Source organism: Aphis gossypii, chromosome 1, assembly GCF_020184175.1.
Source record: "Aphis gossypii isolate Hap1 chromosome 1, ASM2018417v2, whole genome shotgun sequence".
NCBI lineage: Eukaryota > Metazoa > Arthropoda > Insecta > Hemiptera > Aphididae > Aphis > Aphis gossypii.
Window position 1 is genome coordinate 11,437,329 of NC_065530.1, and position 19,890 is coordinate 11,457,218.

General features: G+C 23.6%; 1 protein-coding gene across 10 annotated transcripts; it reads left to right on the forward strand.

Moving 5' to 3' along the window:
• The first annotated feature begins 142 nt into the window (after positions 1-142).
• LOC114128642 (transcriptional protein SWT1-like) lies at positions 143-19,630 on the forward strand. 10 transcript variants are annotated; one of them, XM_050198812.1, is made up of 18 exons: positions 145-443; positions 522-637; positions 1,082-1,139; positions 1,953-2,652; positions 4,049-4,177; positions 5,351-5,593; positions 5,704-5,839; positions 6,314-6,383; positions 6,452-6,614; positions 6,683-6,921; positions 7,242-7,368; positions 16,839-16,918; positions 17,466-17,682; positions 17,800-17,921; positions 18,836-18,987; positions 19,048-19,194; positions 19,259-19,399; positions 19,461-19,630. In XM_050198812.1, exons 4-18 carry the CDS (start codon positions 1,962-1,964, stop codon positions 19,540-19,542), a joined length of 2,739 nt encoding a protein of 912 aa, XP_050054769.1. In that variant the 5' UTR covers positions 145-443; positions 522-637; positions 1,082-1,139; positions 1,953-1,961; the 3' UTR covers positions 19,543-19,630. The 10 variants fall into 10 exon arrangements, 8 of the variants coding, with proteins under 8 accessions (XP_050054760.1, XP_050054754.1, XP_050054779.1 ...); XM_050198809.1 differs by lacking the exon at positions 1,082-1,139; XM_050198814.1 differs by lacking the exons at positions 522-637; positions 1,082-1,139 and having other exon boundaries at positions 146-443; positions 1,953-2,148; positions 2,458-2,652.
• The last annotated feature ends 260 nt before the right edge of the window (positions 19,631-19,890 follow it).

The window sequence follows — 19,890 nt, forward strand, 5'->3', positions numbered from 1 at the left end:
CAGAATAATGTGCTATGGTTACAATGCGGTATATTATCTTGAGATTTAGCCAATCACAAAGCCTGATATCTCGGTTCTTGTTATCATGATGATATGTGAAATAATTGTGAACCTCGAAGGCGAATGGTAGAGTAATATTACTCTATGATGTTAATACTTAATATTAAATTATTAATTTTTATTTAATTCGTGCCTTAGACCATGTGCTTATTTTTGTACACCCATTAATACCCATTGTATAGAATGAGTTTATTATTGTATTGTACATAATGTGATTGTTTATTTAGATTCTCTATCAAAAAAATACATTTATCAATTATCAGTAAACCATTATTTTTGCGTAATAATTTCTTACTACTCTGTAGCCAGTTACTAGTTAGTATGGGCATACCGTACGGCTGTTCCATCATAGAAGATGTTGATATTTCTAATTTTAACCTATGGTAAAATTTACTTGAGTAGTATATTTACTATAATTAGGTATTATAACTTATAAGTTATAATACTTTTGATTATTATAGTGTTCTTTATTGGCAATTAACACATTATTTTTGAATTTATTTTCTCCATGCTCCGTTCGTTAAATTCCTGTTGATGCATTCGCATTAGTTATTATCAGTTACCGCACTAATAATATGTAAGTATTTTATTGGTTAATACTTAATATTATTTATTATTTTAAAAATACTTAACACCAATAACTTAAAAATGTTGAAATAGTACCTGCCATTTTTTTTTTTACACTAATTAAACTCATCATTAAAATAATGAGATTCTGTCGCTGGGTGATTCCTTTATCAATCCCATGTGTTAGAGGCCATTGTTTTATATATTATATAATTTTGTAAAACATTTAACCATTTAGGTGTTATTTCTTCAGTTTATTGTATTAAATTTATTATATAAAGATGGGCTGTAGAATTTTCAAAGAAAAATCTAAAAATGTATTTTTGTTCGATGTTACTTAATGGTCTTAAAACAGTTTTGAGTCTACAGATTTTGTTATTTGCTTTTAAATTAAAATTAATTATTAATCATTATTAATATTATGTTAATTAATAATACATTTTGTATTTATTAGTTTTTACTAGAAGAGCTCTAATCATCATATAGTACATTAATAATCAGAGGAAACTAAGGTATGCAGCCCAATATTTTACAATGATAAACTGCATTATAGTATAGTGGCGCTGAACACGTGTAGCTAATGGGGTAATGACCCCAAATATTTTTTTATGGGGTGGATTGGTGAATAATTGGTGACTGATTGATATATTATAGGTATAATATCATATAACATAATAAATAGTAAATGGAATTACTGATATTCAGTATTAAATTTGAAGTATAACACTAATTAACTGAATTCAGTCAGCAAATATCTATGCTGAATGAGTCATGGGTACCCAAACAAGAGTACCCCAGTAATTTAAAAAAAGTTCCGCGACCACTAGTATTGTATAGATATTAATGTTTTATCCTAAATAATGTATTATTGTTAATTAATTAATCAGCTGTCAGCAATCTCCTAACCCAACATATTAATTGAGCTCGGTATGCTGTAGTATGTCAGCATATCATTGTATTCTATGTACTGTTGAAATAATAATAATAATAATGTTTATTCAAATAATTGAATAAAACAGGCCTAGTCTCAGTGGTACATAATGATTAAAATTATACTACGACTAATATATAGAGAAAGAATAATATGATTTACATAAATAATAAAAATAATAATAGAATATAATTATCATACAGTATAATGAAATGTTCTGTTGTCAAAGTCCTTTAATTTTTCTTTATCATTTTTACATTATTTTTTAACTCATTATTTCTTGTATTCTCATATAATAATGCAAATATTGTTTTATATTTTTGTTATTGTATTAAAAAAAAGTAAAAACTTTAGTCTTGATGAATAAATATTTAATTGAATCTATTTTCATTAGGTATTTACAATGGAAGAAAATAATCAAAAAAGATCAGTATTTGAAAGTTCCAAAAACACTATATCTGGATATACTATCGAATTTGGAAATACCACTTATGAAAATACTTTGGAAGAACGCATTGAAGCTGCTAGAAATGCTTCATCTAGTGCTAAACTAGCACAAAAACAAAACATAAAAGAAAAATTATCTTATAGTAAGAATGTAAAAGATATAAATGTTCAAAATAATATAGCTGTTAAAAAATTATTGAATAGTGCTCAAGAATTTAAAATAATAAATAAGCAATCTGTATCTATAAATAAAACAGATATTCAAAATTCTAATAATGTTCCTCTTTTAAACTTAACTAAAAATATAAACTCAAATTGTGAGTCTAAATGTAACACAAGTTTCTTAAAACCAGCATATAAAGGGGGTGGTTCAATGCAACTCCGATTGGAAGCTATAAAAGCTAATAAAAAGATAATTAATAAAACTCCACGTGAATATAATAATATTTTAGAACCAAATAACCCTTCAAAAAATGTGGATATTGAATTTGTTCCTCCAACAAAAGACTATAGTTTAAAAGTATGTCATACTAATATTCCCAAGCGTAAGGAGTATAACACTAGATCAACTGTACAGAAACATCATCTTGAAGAAGCTAAATATACTGAACACTGTGATCGTACTAAAGATATTACCAATACACCATGTAAGTTATAAATTTATTTCTTATCTAACCATCTATAGTTTCTAACTTATTATTCCCTGAAATGTATTTTTAAAGTTGCTAGCCCTAATGTATTCATTTAATAATTGTTTTTTTTTTTTTATTAATTTTATTATATCATATTAATTATATGCATTTTCCGTAGGATTTTCCTTTCATAAGTGAGTAGTTTTTCTTTATCTCCCTGTGTTGACCAATTTCACACGTATACATTACTATCGGAGGAAGAAAAGAAGTATACAGTTTCTCTTTTGTACCTTTGGACAATAGTCTAGAGCTGAGCATCTTATTTATGGCAAAATATGCTTTATTTGCACTATTTATTCTCAGTTGAATCTCATTATGCATATTATTGTTTGTATTTATGTTGACTCCAAGGTATTTAAATTCATCTACTTGTTCAATAGAGTGAGGTCCCATTTTTAGTGCTGTTTTATTTACTGAGCGTCGAGTCATTATTAGGTACATAGTTTTTTCTTCGTTTAAAGTGAGGTTCATTCTGTGACTGGACTCTGTTAATTCCTCTGCGGTCTTAACTACATCTTCTTTATCTCTCAATATTATAATATCGTCAGTATACGTAAGCATTACATTTTTACCGTTTAGCCCCATTTCATGGCATGCAGAAATATTGTCTCTCATGACTTTTTCAAGCGCAAGATTAAACAATACAGGATACATTGCTACCCTGCTAATGACTTGTGATCCACTGATTAGGTTCCCATCATCATCAGAAATGGAGCAATTTTACGATTTATATCCTTATTTGACAGGTTTACATTGCTTATTTATTTATAGTGTTATGTATTTCAAGTATTCAGTATTTCAGTACTAAATTATTTTATTGAATTAATTTCAAGTATAATTATAATTTTTTATTTATTTAAGTATACTTTGATTGTTTAAAGAAAAAAATGTAACTGCGAGGTCATAAATAAATTAAAATACAAACTTTTATTATAAATGTCCTTTTATATTTAATTATTTTTATTTTGTTAACAAATAACAATTTAATTTTAAAAATATTTTTTATATAAAAAACTACCTGAATGTAATTAAATTGTTTTCAATGTAATTAGTTAATAATTTTTTAATTAAGAATATGTCATACTTGCATGTTTCTTTTAGTCCTTCAGTTCCCTCCTCCTTATATTACCCATTTTAATAACCCTATTTTATATTAGTTATTCTATATTTCACAGTATCATAAAACACAACATTAATGCTGGAATGCATGAATATTAATTACATCAATATTCAATAGTGAGCTAATTTTCCTTTAAAAATGATTTGGTCTATTTAATTAATTAAGCTATTCGATATTTTTAATTTTAAGATTATATCTTGTTTAATATTATATTATTATTAAATTATGCAGATAAATCAGTAACTTCTGTACAAAATAGACTAATACGTGCAAGAGAAAAAATGACTGCTAAATCCAAAGATAATTCTGAAGTTAATGTTTCAAAATTTGAAAATATTAAAAAACTGCCAAAATGTAAATGTAAGTAACCAAAAAATTTTAATTGTTTTAAAATATTAACTAGGAAAAATGACTATTTTATATTGAGACAAGTAATTACCTACATAATTCAAATATATATAATATATATATGTATATATATATTATAAAACAAAAATTAATTAATAATCATAAAAAGTATACTTTTTTTCCTAGTTGATAAAATATTGTAAATATTTTATTAATGACTTTTATATATTAGACATAAAGTTATAAAAAGCTACTTATTGTCTTCTCAGTCATCTTGGCATTTTTTTCTTTATAATTTTGATTGTTATTATACAATGTTATACTTAATTCAGACTAAGAATGCACCTTACTGGCATAACCAAATGATTAATACCATTGATTTATAATCAATGTTAATATGTACAAATAGTTAAACTGTGATATTGATATTGGTATTTATCTATCAATATTAGTTGTGATAATATTGTTTTAGCAGTGGCGTAGACATGATTTCTTAGGGGGGGATCAAAAATAGAAAACGACATAGCTAAATAGGAGGCAAAAATTGGAAAATCCCCCACCCTCTCAAAACTTTTTACTTAGGTAGTAAAATATTTAACAATAAGAAACAATAAATATAATTTTAATTGATTCAAAATTCACATCAAACACAATAAGATAAGCTATAAAATATAAATAATCATAGTCATCATCGACCATTTTGTCTAAATAAACATTACTTTGCTATAAATCATGAACTAAGATATCTTAGTTCATGTTATAAATAAACCAAAATAAGATTATAATGGTATTCAGTTTTGACAAAATTTTTAAAATTCAATAGCTCGATTGATTATAATCCCTAATATAACAAAATATTAGGTAGTGCATAGTGCATACTAAATATTCTAAGAAAAAAAAAAATTACAATGAGGGGGATCTGACCCCCACGCCCCCCTTGTATACGCCACTGTGTTTTAGTTAGCTATAGTCTAGAAAAAGACTTTTGTAAACTCCAACTGTATTCCGTCTACCACTCAGTATATTCTTATTTTAATTAGAATATAGTTAAAAATGAAAATGTTTGTTAAACTTTATTTTAGATAAGTTAATGATACGAAATATTTAAATGTACCTATACTACACTGATAAAAATTATAATATATTTTAACTATAACTTTGAATTTACATTAGTTTTCATTTTAGTAGATAATATTCACCAAGATACAAAAACATTGGGCCATAACATTAAAAACAAAACAAAAAGGTTAAACCAACCCAATCAAAGTATAAAAAAAAAGAAACCAGGACTTACATCAACTCCTAAAAAAATTATTTTAAATAAGAATTCCTCTATTGATAAATGTTTTGATCAACAGCTAATGAATTTACAACAAAAACCAGTTGTACCGATTCTAAATAATATGATTTCATCTAGTTCTTCTTCTGGTAAGATTGATTTGCTTAATATTTTTATATTATGACATGAAATAATAATAAATTAATTATAATATTAAATAAAAATATATTTGTATTGTTGTGTCAAATAATCTAATTAGTTTCAGAAACAATTGTATCAACAAAACTGGAAGATCAAAGCATTTTAAAAAATTCAAAATTAAATGAACTAGACTCTTTTAGTTTTGTTACACCACAAACTTCTTATAATCCACAAATAATAGAAAATAAAAAAAAGTAATTATAAAAGTAACCTTACTGGAGGATTTATACTTACTACTGATGATGATTACTATTTTAACATAATTATTGCCATGGTATAAATCATAGTAATTAGGATTATACAGCAATTCAATATTTAGAGAATCTTTTAGTTTAATAGTCTTGATAATAAATCATTTATAAGATGTATTTTATGGATTTATTATTTGATGAAACTTCCATATTGTACAATCTTTGATTATTTCTATGTTTTGTTTCTATTCACTTTAAAAGTATGTAAATATTACTAATCGTCAATCGGTTAAATTGTAGTACCATTTAATTTGATTTAATAATAATTAATATTATTAAATATTAGATATTAGGTAAACCTGTTAAATTAAAAAAAAAGAAACAAATAAAACAGTAGTAAATATTAAATTGCTCTAGAAAGATTTATGCTAATGATCATTAACTTAATAATGTTTACCATAATTTATATTTATGTAGTATGCAGTTTAATAATGATGAGTATATGGAATGGGAAGATATAATTGAAACGGACAACATAATTGAAAAAGTAACATACAAAATATCTTTTACAATATTTTTGATTTGTTTGATTTGAAAAATATTTTATTTCATAAGGTTAATGATTTAAGAAGATCTAAACATGAATTTGAACCTATGGAATGGACACCTGATTCAATTGTGGACTCTGATATAATTAATTGTTGTTTAGTGATTGATACAAATATACTTTTATCAGATTTGAAATCAATTACTGTTGTTATAAATACATATTTAACTGGTAAATTATTCAGTAATAAAATGTTATTTTTTTTATATATTATTTATTTTAAAATATATTTTATTCAGACTTTGGTTACCCAACAATTGTATTACCATGGCAAGTTTTAAAAGAACTTGATTGCATAAAAAACAGTGATAATGCATTAGGTTATCGAGCACGTGAGGCTACTCGATGGTTATTAGAAATGCTTTCAAAACGTCATCCAAGATTAAAAGGTCAACCTATGACAAAAAAAAATAGTACGAGTTCTGATGATGATATTTTAAAGTGTGCTATAACTGTGAAAGAAAGAGTGAATATTGTAGTAAGTAATTGACTTCTTTCTATAAATATTTGTTTATTGATACACATTGTTTACTGAATATGCCTTTTATAAAAAGTTGTTATAAATATAATTGTAAAATAAACCAATAACTTTATTAATATAATAAATATATATAGGTATATATTTAATATTTTGGTAATTTTGTTTAGTAAGTATAACATAATTAAACCAAAAGCCAAACCCTGGTATTATAATATATCTCTTAAATTCCTGCAACTACTTTCTATTATTTTAAATAATAAGTTTAACATAAAATATATTTCATACATATTTTAAATTAATGTAACTTTCTTTTACAGTATTTAGTAACAGATGATAAAATTTTAAGCATAAAATCAGAAATTAATGGCATATCAGTAAAAAATTCAGAGTGGCTTCAAAGTTTAGTTAAAAATCAAAATCAAAATGAATCTGAAATTTTCCAAGGTAAGTGATAATAATTAGTATTAAGAATATTTTTTATGTTTATTTGTAATTACTTAACAAGGTAGATTTAACAAATAATTTATTACAAAAATAACAAAATATGTAATTACTATTGTTGTTAAATTGTATCTTGGAAAACAATAAATGTTTGTATTAGAAAAGCAATAAAATTATTTTAGTTTGAATAATAACACTCATTTAAAACTTATTTCAATTATACATTATTTTAAATCATCACAATATTAATATTTTTATATAGTTGGTATAACAACCTGACTTATGTGTTGACGCATTCATCACTATAATTATTACAACTAATTTTTATTAAAAACCAATAGCAACAATTTATAAATAATTTATTTTTAAATAAAAAAAAATTATATTTATAAAGGAAAGTGTGCTTTAATAATAATCAACACAAAACCTAACCTATTTGAGTTATCGAATTTAAATTTTGAGGATAGATGAATTTTATAATTTCACCTTGCTCTAAAATAGGATTTTTCAAAATTTTTATTTTAAAGGGTTGAAATTGGTAAAAATAAGTTTTATTATTATTTTAAGATAAATTATTTATAAATTGTGGCTAATGGTTTTTAATAATTAAATTTTTGGACTTTTCTCTTTTAATGGCTCATCTGCACACTGAGTATTTACATTAGAAAATATAATCATGAAAATCGGTCCAGTAGAACTTCAGATATAACTGTCATAGGTCCAAGCCAACCTTACCACTAAAAAAAAATTGGACCTTTTCCGTTTATTCACTACCAATGACTACACATGCGTGTTTCGGCACTCGTCGCTACACTCCTTGGCGCCAACGTTCCGCTCCGCACAAATTGAAAGTATCTCTTGACTTTCTATGCAAATCTATCTCAAATAGGTAACAGGTTACTTACCAATCAATGCTGAACAGCTACTTGGTCGAGTACACAGTTAGATTTGAGGTGGATTTGCATAGCAAGTCGAGGGATATTTTTGATTTCTGCGGAGTGCCCAAACACGCATATAGTTAGGTACCCCCAGAATCTAAATAATATGTTTATGGATTAATGTTAGTGAATGAACAGAAAAATCAAAAAAAGTAGTGGTAGTGAACTAACGGAAAAGGTCCAAAAAATTTTTGATTATTGTTAATTATTTATATATAATAATCATTTTAATATTATCAGATATGCTATAATAAATTATATAGGCCATAATTGTAAATAACATTTTTACACTATAACAAATTAAGTTAAATTTAAAATTAATTATAGTATTTTTATATTTTTTATAAAGACAATTTAAATAAATTCCATGTACATCCGTACTAAAAAAGAATTTGAATTAAAGTAAATGAGATAGAAGACAGAAAAAATAACCCAACTAACTCAATATATATATTGAAGTTGCATTGAGGCCTGGAAATATATAAATATAATATAATATAATATATAAATAATATAATTAATTGATTTGTAACAATAACATTGGTTGATTAAAGCTTTTCTAATACTAAACATATTATTAAAGAAGTACTATTAGGGAAAATTGATTAAATGGTCTGATTTGATTGTAATATTTGTAGAACATTGATAAAAATTTCAAAAAAAAATATTTAGGTTACAAGATTTCAAAATTTATCTTGATTATTATTATTTTCTTCATCATGATCTTTAGTACTAAGCTTATTTGATTTTTTGATCAATTTATATTTCCAGTATTATAAATTATCTGGTATTTACAAATTATTTAATTTAAATTAATAGCAATAATTACTCTGAAATTAATAATTTAAATATTTGCATTTTGCTTTTAGTATTTTCTGTATACTAGTATATTGAATTATTTTAACCTAACTAGTATTTTAATGCACTGAGCCTACCAGCCCTAATTCATTGTATTAACACTTTCATTACTAGAATATTTGTCAGATATTACCAAGCTCGGACGTTCTAACATTTGCATATGTTTTTTGGTAAGTTAGAACGTCCAAAATAAGATTAAAGTTTGCTTCACTCATCCCTGATGTTATATACAACATTTTAATTTGCTAATTTTTGCTTGTTTAGAATTTTATCTGCTAATTTAAGTAGATTCTTATAAAAGAATGGTATTTTACTTATTTCCCAAATTTTAATAATATTTATGCACACTTTGCTATTTTTAAGCACACATTAAAACACTTAAATTTTTTTTTTTTTTGCTATAACTTTCTAGCCATGGTTATAATCATTGCAGTTAATCTACTAAAACCTAATAGCATATTATTATTTTTTATACGTTTTGAACTTTAAACTTATCAATACACTAATACAATTGAAAAAAAACTTGTTTATAATTTTAAATAGCTTTGTCTTAAATATTAATACCTAAATATTTATTAGAAAAATACTTGAGAACCATGATCAAAAACTACATTATTTTAATATTGATAAAAATTTGTATTACAAATTTGTTTAGTTTATTTATATCAACTTTTCACATTTACTTATATTAACTTTATATAGTGATTCTTCAAATTGTAAATTTGTTTCCAAAATAATTTAACTATGTTATCTTACATACAAAGAAATATATTCTTAAATGAAATAGATTATTCGATATTCATGACCATACATGTCTCAGTTCATTATATTCAAGATTTTTTCTTTTCTGTTGTACAAAATAATTATAAATATTTATTATTATTTTTTTTTTAATTAAAATTGCTTACACTGATTTTAAAAACCTACTCACTAACTTTTACATTTCTAATTCAATTTAAGTTAGTAAGGATTTTATAAAAGTCTTTGATATTCATATTTATTATCTCCATCTAATAAATAATACACTAACCAGTTTTTGACAATATTAATTTTTTTTTTTTTTTTTTGCTATCACCAAAACAAATATTCTTAAATACTTAAAATTTTCTCCAAAATGGTATAAATTTTTAAAATATTTCGAGCTTTTATAAGCATTTGAAATATTCTAATTCTCTAAGTTGTTTTATTTAATAAAACAACTTAAACAAAAAAATATTTAATTGGTCAAAAAGCTTAAACAGTTTAGATTAGTTTTTATTTTTTAAAAATTTAGGTATTTTGGTTCTTGAATTAAAATAAACGTTTTCAAGAAAGCTATAAAAATTAAACATATTTTAATACATTTTACTACAAATTAATTTACATATTTTTGTTTTTGATAAAATTTTGTCAAAATTTGAATTTCAAATAATTATAGAAAAAATTATACATAATTTAAATGTATATCTTTAATACTTCTAAATAGTTATAATAATAATTTATGAGTAACCTTGTATTAAAATGTATAAACATTAAACATAGGTTGAATATTAAAACAGATAGACAAGTGGGCACTGGTATATACTAGATATTATACTATGTATAGAAAATGCTCATATAAACATTTAATTTGTATATTGAGTAGGTGTCTATAGTGATTTGTTGTTGAATTACCTATAACAAAAAATAAGACAATCAATTTTATTGAAAATTAATCATGCATTTCCCATGTGTAATTCCTATTTTCCTTTTCTCGCCCACTATTATTTTAAAAAAGTACTGAGTATTTTTAATTTTGACTTCCTAAAACTTTATTGAATCCAGGTATACTTCAGGGGGGCGAATGCCCCCCCCCCTGAAATTTCTTTCGCACCACCTGACAAATACAACTTTCAACAAAATGTACCTATTTATTAAATGCACAATACTCGTTACGATTACAGCACCTAATGGTGTTAGGTTAGGTTTTAAAATATAATTTATTTATATCAATGTTTTTATACCGTATTGCCAGTATAGGAACTGTCAACTGACTGTATCACCATTCACCAATGAAAAAAAAGTAAACCCTCCTAGAGAAATTTTTTGGATTCAACACTGCCTAAAAGTACCATCAATATTCACATTTCTATCACAAAAAAATGAAGTTTAAGTTGAAAATCAAAGCATTTTTTTCTCCTATTAATTGTATAAAAACTTATAAGTAGAGACTAGAATTATATGCACTAAACATGTTGCAAATATGCAAAGTAAAAGGGTCAAAATATAATAAAATCAGGAGTGTTGAACTTTTCAACATCTAAGTTAATCCACAAAATATTTAAATATAAGAAAAAAACATTATGTTTTAAAAATGTTTTTAAAAATTCCAATTTCCAAAATAAAAACATGATTATTTACTAAGATTATTAAAAAGATGTACATTATATGTATTTAAAATTTTTTTTTGAATTTCTGAATTTTTTTTAAAAAATAAATTTAATTTTATACCTTTCTATCAGAATTTCCATACTTAGTATTGTAAAGAAACCTGTGTTTAAATATATTGATTTCCCGTGGAGATATTAAGGGTGATCGGGACTTATGGGATATGCTGTATAGGTATTTATTATTAATGAAGCTGGAAAAATATCAAAAATGTATTATTAAAAATTATTTTAAGAGTGTTTGGAGTTAATAATTTAAGTAATTTACTATGTACATAAAAAAATAAAAATAATTTAGAATTTTTTTTATGGGATATTGTTTGATATGTACTTCATAGATACCTTATAAATAGTTATTTTTATTTTTTAGTCTTCATACAAATTATTAAATAAAAACTAAAAAATCTTAAACTATGAAATTAAAGTCTAGCAAAATTGTAAAATGTTCCAACAAATATGTCTGAAATATTATTGCATGTGTTTATTATGATTATTCTATTAACTTTATATGGATTGAAATTATATGTATTTTTATGACTTTGTTAGTGAACGAATCAAATTGATTCAATATTCTAAAATGTTTAAAAACAAATAACTTTTTAATTATTAACTAAAAATAAACATACAAACATAAGTCAAAATAATATTGGTACCTACATAACTTTGATTTGTTTCTAATTAATTAATATGCATACCCTTTATTAAACTAAACAGCTTTTTCATAATTTAGAATGTTATTAAAATCTTTTTGTATAGCTGTAGAAATGGAATGATTTTTAGAATTTTTTTCTATTTAAAATAGAAAAATTTCTAGTTCTTGTTATTATCGCATGTTTAAGTAATTGTTTAGAGTATATTTTAATGTTTGTTTTTTTAATGAAATCCATACTGAAAATTAATCATTTCCAGCATGTTTCAAATCTTTATAAGAAAATATTATTTCATTGACCAATTTTAAATGCAATAATCACAGTCGTAAAATAGTACTATAGTTAGTTAAGTTTAATATCAATTAAACTGGTTTTGGTTTTAGTTTTGCAAATTAATTTTTTAGCTTTAGTTTTAATTAAGTTAACTGTATTAGAAAATTAAAAACCCATGTTTTAACACTAAACCGATAAATTTTTGTTTTACTAAATTTATTTCCAACTTACCTAACCTCTCTATGTTAAGATTAATAATGAATGCTATGTAGATCACCCAATTTTGGCCAATACTTCTAATATAAATCGGAAATACTGTTTCCAATGATTGCTAAAACTAAATAAACATCTTGATTGTGTCTTACATATTTTTTTGTAAAATAAATATACATATGATGATAAGCCCATTTACATAAGTAAACTATATAATATATTCCTAAGCAAAATAATAAACATTTTATGCAAATTAATTTGAAAAAAAAAATAAAAATAAAGAAATATAGCCCTCATTTTGAATTCATAAAAATAATTCTATAAATAAAACACAATAAAATTTTATTATATTTATTTTAAAAATAATGTATGCAATATACAATTTGTTGTTATCTGTAATATTTGAATGAAGTTATTTTTTGAACCAATATGTATTAGAAATTAGAATGCAATCAGTATATTTGTATTTGGGATAAATTAGGGCTACCTTAATTCAGGATGCAATTGAACATCTTCAAACATTGTATTACTACAACTACACTATTAATTTTTACACTAATTATTTAAAATAATAATAAAATAACAACATGATTTCAATTATAAAACGGTATTAAATAATTTCTTAGTTGTTTGTTTTATTACTAATTAGATACCTAACTTTCAATCTTAACTCCAAATGTCACCCATTGTGTAGATCTAGAACCCAGTGAAGATGATTTAAATACCATAAATACAAAATAAAATTCATCAGTTTAAAATTATCTTAAAACTCAAAACAAAAGTTATCACATATGTTTTCAAAATCATTCAACTAATAATTTGTCCCTATAAAAAGCCACCAAAAAATGTATTTATCATAAAAATTCATAGGTAGTAACATTAAGTAAGTTCAATAATTCATAAGTCACTACAGATATTATTAAACCCAATATTTTTCTGAACATCTTACTAGTGTTTTTAAACCTTACAATGTGATTCCAATAGATAAAATTTGAACACTTTTGAAATCCTTTATTCCTATAGGGCCTGATACTAGTCTATATGAGATTTTTGACATACCTTAGAAAATTCCTAATAACTATAAGCAACTTAAAAAACCTTCACGAAAAAATTCTCATTATCCTATCACTAATATTTAACTCCCCTACCCTATTTAACTTACTTCCCAAGTGTCTAGAAACATTAAATAATAAATATGTTCCTAATATTTAAACCTCTAAACTCCCACTTTTTTACATACTAATCATACATAGACTACATACATCACTACATACAATCTATCTCCTATCTACTTCTTAAAAATTTTCTTTGAAAGACTAACCATTGTTAGATAAATCATTCCAAATCACTGATTTTGATTCATATTTAAGCACCATACAATACTTTTCTTGAGCTCTATGTCTACAACCATGGAAACAATACTTACTGTACAGCAGTACTTCTCAGTCTGGTTTAGGATTTAAGATTTTAGCATGAAAAAAAAACTCCTCTTTAAACTTAAAAAGTTTCTCTCTATCTTTTAATACCTCCTGATCAAATCTTTCATTAAAAACTGTCTTTCAGTTGGAGCAACAAGCTATTCAAGAAATTTTGTATTACTAATTTAAGTTCTTAATGAAGCAACATATCTCCTTTTCAATGATCTGTTCTTTTCCAATTCACTCCAAAACTTTTTCATACATCACCGGGTATATACCTATGTAAATGAAAACCAGAGACTTAGTAACCTGTAGATTACGTATTTAATCAGTCATGAGATTCATTCTGTTATTTCCACCATGTATTTACATATTACTAAAATTATATATTGTGCATTATTCTATATACAAATTAACTCACTAATAATATATAATATATAAAAGTATAGGTAATTAGTTTTTTAATAATTTGATTTCTAATTGTAATAAATAACATAGCATTTATGATAAGTAATTGACTTAATAAAAAAAAATTATGCTTAAACTTATCATTCAATTTTCATTTTCATTTATCATTCAACAAAATTTTTCATTCGGATTTTTTCAGGAAGTGTCCTTCATACTTGACGCATCTTCATCAAGTTACCAATGGCAGGTAGTACACAAAATGTATGGTGCCTCTGGGTAAATCATATATTTTTCAAAAATGTCTGATTAAAAGTTATAATTTTAATATTAACATTAAAGTTTATGAAAATTTTTTAAAAAATTTAAATACTGCAAATAAATTTCTATTTTTTTAATTAATAATTAAATCTAAATCTAATTATACTATCAAAGCTGTAATTATGTTTTTATTTTATAGAAATTTTAAACCATGCATTCTTAAATTAACTGTCTTCCAATAAAATAATAAAAATATTTTCAAATTAATTAATAGATACTTACAGGTAAACATACAATTAAACATATTTGTATGTGTAATTAATATTATTTTAAATTATCACATTGTTTAAAAAAAAAAAAAAAATTCCATTACAAAGACCTCAAATTTATATTTATTTTTATATTTACACTGCATGTGCATCTTACAAGACAAGTGTGTAACATAACAAATTTATCCTCAGCAAATCACGTTTAGCTTCGTTAACTTAAATACCAATATACGAATACAGATAATGTTCTTACATCAAGTTTTATAATAGATTGATTCACTAATTTTTAAGGTGATGCAGCTAAATGTTTTTTCTCAAGTATAAATTTGCTATATTACTCACTTGCAAGATGAAGACAACACACATGGGTGTGGTATTCTCTTAAGTTAAAGAAATTTGTTTTAATATCATTGTGTTAAACATTTGTTTCTTTATAATTACAATTACAACAGTATTGGATATATTTAGTATTCATGCGAATAATGTATATTAAATTAAAGTGTTCATCTTTTGACTGTGTTATGTAAACTAAGGGTATTATTTTCCCTGATGTAATAATGGCATATGTATATCTAATATATTTTTTGTATTATAAATATTTTGTAAAATTAAAATAATAATTAATAATATTTATTAAAATATGTGATAAATATGTTATAGTTATAGTTTAAGTATTTATCATTATATTAAGTTATTCTTTAAATAATATAAGATATTACCTATAGACTGACATAAACAATAAGACAATGTATTGAATAACTCTGTTTTTAGTTTCAATAAAATAAAAGCTTTAGTTATAAAAAATTGTATTTTGTCATAAATATTTACCAGTTATAAAACAATATTATTTATTTATGTTATTATGTAAATTTATTTTTATTCCATTTAAAATAAATATCACCTAAGGCAATTTGGATGAGTAGTTTTTACTTATTAAAATAAAAATAAAAATATATATAATATATGTTAAACATTAATTGTCTCACTTAGATTGTGTTCATAATATTTTAAATGTTTTGGTGTAGGTACATCTTGATAATTATACAATACTCCTTTATTATTCACATCATAGGGGTAGTTAGCGGGTGGTTTGGGGGCCTAGCCCCCCCCCATTTGAATCATAGCCTCCCAAAAGCTCATTAATGTCTGCCCCTAAAAGGGCTAAAGCTCCCCCAACAAATTTGACCACCCTACGCCTATGATTCACATACATTTTGTGAAGTAATTATTATAAAATACAATGTTAACACAAACTCAATAGCTGAAATTATTCTACTGTATTCACTATTTATGTTATACAAAGATCATTACTCCATATTTCTTTAAATATAATTAATATTTTGGTTTATTTGAGCCAATACTTTATTTACAGCTATGAATTATTCAGGTTTTAATTGAATTAAGGGCTTTTATACTTCAAATGGTTTCTTATCTAAATAATGACTGTTAAAAACGCATAATAAATAATGTATATGTTATAAATACATGCATTAAATAAAGCGTTTGATGTGGCAGATGCTTAATTAAAAACAATGTATATTATAAAAGTTGATAATTTTTATTTTTCATTCAGTACTAAACTATGTAATTCTTACTTTTGATTTTGGTTCTCATTATTGCTTCTGAGACAAAAGCCTCAAATAATCATAGGTATGTAAATTATATTGTGCTAAATTTAGTTAGAAAATATAATTATTTAATAAAATACTGTTAAAAAAAATTTATTTTTAGTAGATTTTATGATATTTTAATTTGCCTAACTTTAAAATACATTATATTTTAGAGACTGTTAAAAGCTATCCAATAATTGAAAACAAATTAATTATGAAACTTGAACCCCATTTGGAGCATATTATATTAAAAGTAAGTATAATAATATTTGTACCTATTTCTATTTTACAATATTAAAAGAAAATAATTATTTGTCCATAAAATATTACATAATATTGTCTTATTTTTATTTCTAATTATCTTTGTTTTCAAGTGCACTTCTAAATTTTACAAAAATACATGAACATTTGCTCTAACGCCATAATTTAGATTTTAAGTTTGGGAACAATGCTCATTATGTACTATTTATGCAGGTGCTTACCTTTACATTCTCCTTACTTAAACTTTGTGTTCCATGCTCTACAGAAAAGTTTGCGTTACAATTAAATCCTTTTCCTTGTGGTCTCTACTAAAAATGCTTATTTCTAATTGTAAAAATTCTTAATATTGAGCAAGAAATACAAGAATTCTACAAAATTGTTTAATGATTGGTTCTAGTATAGTAATATGTGTATGTACATACAAATCCTTAAAGGAAAAAACAGAAGTCATGTTTAAACATAATTTAGTGTTTTAGGATCTAACTAATTTGTGAAAAATATATTCATTTTTTTTGTTATAAATTGATAATTGTATACAGGTCTTAAAGTGTGCTGTGGATCTTAATATAAATTATTCAAGTCATACTCAAAAATTCTGGTGGGAAGTATATTCATTGTCAAAACCATTCAATTTAGCTCAATTATTATTAAAGCTAAAAGAACATTGGAATATAATAGCACCGCATCAATTACTTAAAGCTCCTAAAAAACAAGTGGATTATATGGAATATTTTTTTAATGATCTCAAACAAATCTGTAAGTTAATGCTAAAATTTAAATAATATGTATTAATATGTATTTATTATTATTGAGTAAGTTTAAATTAAGTTTCTGTATATGTTGTTTCAAGCTATTTTTTATTCTGTTTAATAGCACCTGAAATTAGCCTTAGTTGGATTGAATTTTACAATTTTCTCAACTATTGTACAGAAACCATAATTGCTTTACCTTATGAGTATTATCATATTACTGATGTACTTTTAAACGATTTAATGGTAAGGTATCTTATTATCTTGACTAAAACTATCTAAAAAATATTAATTGCTAAAAATCTATTGTTTCTTTTAATAACATTTAAAGTGGAATTCCATTACAATTATAAAATTTACATGTATCAGATTGTTTGTTTGATCATTGTTGGGAACTTCTATTGACTTAACAGGGAAAATGATAATACATTCCAAAACAGTGTCAGTTTTTTTTTTCATCTGTTAATTATTGATATAGCTAAAACAATTAATTCTTCAACCACTAACCAGTATGTAACAACTAATAAGTTTGTGCTTAGTAACCCTAATTATTTTACAATAAATGTTGTACAACTTTTATGGTTCTATTTTAAATTCATAACTTTTTAATGTTTGAATTGCATAGATTAATAATAATAATGGTCTTACACAAACTAATTTGTAAACCATTTATAAAAAAAGGTTGCATGCTTTACCTAATTAATTATCAAATACTTTATAACATTTATTTATGTAATTATAGAGCTTATAGTTTTACCTAAAATGCTTAGCTTTATTAGTACTTTATTCCATTTTTTTATTATTACATGCTTAGAATAATTCTCATTGCTAAATGTTTATATAGTTTTGATTAATAAACAAAGTTTAAACCTTAAATGTTATAGTATATTTAAGACTGCATTTGTGTAAATAGTAATTTTATTTTAGAATAATTCAATTTTATTATAAGATTGAATACAAGATGATTTATCATTTGTATATTTATTTTTGCATAAAACTATGACAGTCATTATTACTTTATAGTTTATACTTCGCTAATCGCTCACTATATTTGCTTATCTTTATTAATCTTTATTAGAATTTATCTTAATTTCACAATTTAACCACCAATTATAATATTTTATTTCTTATTTGTGTTAAATTGTATAATCAAATTTCAGAAAGCTAGAAAAACTTTAAAACAGAAACTAGATTTTACCACGCTTAGTGATAAGTCATATTATTCATTAAACAATTTAAATATTTCAAATAATGATACTCTTATTATTGATGACATTTTGCAAAATATTTCAAAAGGAGTTGATTCGTTTTGGTAAATAATGTATACTAATAATCTTTTGCATACCTTAACAAAATTGTATGAATTTTTTAGCTCATATGTTTATAATGCTAATGGTTTTAAACGGGACTGGTCTGAAAACGAGCAAAAAGGTGGAATAGTTCTTCAAGCAATAAATATTGACGAGACAATTAAAAATTATTGTTGTAAATTATCAAATATTATCAAAATCATGTTAAAGTATGTATATAACTTATACAACCTAAGTCTTATTATAATAACTAATTAAAATTAAAAATTTCAGAATAAAATCATTAAAGACTGAACAAATATTAGAATCTCACATAATTATTGATGCATTTTTAAAATCAATTACTGTATTTGATAACGTACCTGTAAATTTGAACAAGGAAAACGTTATTGATTATTGTTTGCAGAAAAATAAGTATGTATAAAGAATAACCTAATTAAATATTTCCTGTTAAATAATAAAAATTGTATTTCAGAAATTCATTTTTTCATATTTTGATATCCTTCCAAAATAATCTGGCAGCCATAAAAAATTTAATTAATACCATTAAGTTATAAAGTTATGTATTTATTAATTTATTTAGTTGACTATTTACTAGTATATAACTAGTATATTTTTTAACAAAAATATATTTTATAATTTTTAGTTTTTGTTTTATTATTGCTATTATAAAAGTAGCTATGTTAGTTATTGTTTTATTCTACTTTGTGGAAAAAAACAATCACAGCAAAAGTGTTACTGTTGTATAAAATACTCCCAGCCTGTCTTCCATGAGCTTACTGTGAATAAGTATACAGATTGTTTATTTCAACTAATAAAAAAAGTGGACCTGAATTTGAATTCAATGATACGTCATACGTCATTGTAAATATTTAATAATTTTGATAGTAAATTATCACAAGTAA

Bases quoted from the DNA above. Each gene is read 5' to 3' on its own strand.
- LOC114128642 (XM_050198793.1), top strand. The intron at 5,840-6,313 runs GTAATTATAAAA...ATATTTATGTAG, and splicing joins ATAATAGAAAATAAAAAAAA to TATGCAGTTTAATAATGATG. The intron at 16,919-17,465 runs GTAAGTATAATA...AATTGTATACAG, and splicing joins TGGAGCATATTATATTAAAA to GTCTTAAAGTGTGCTGTGGA.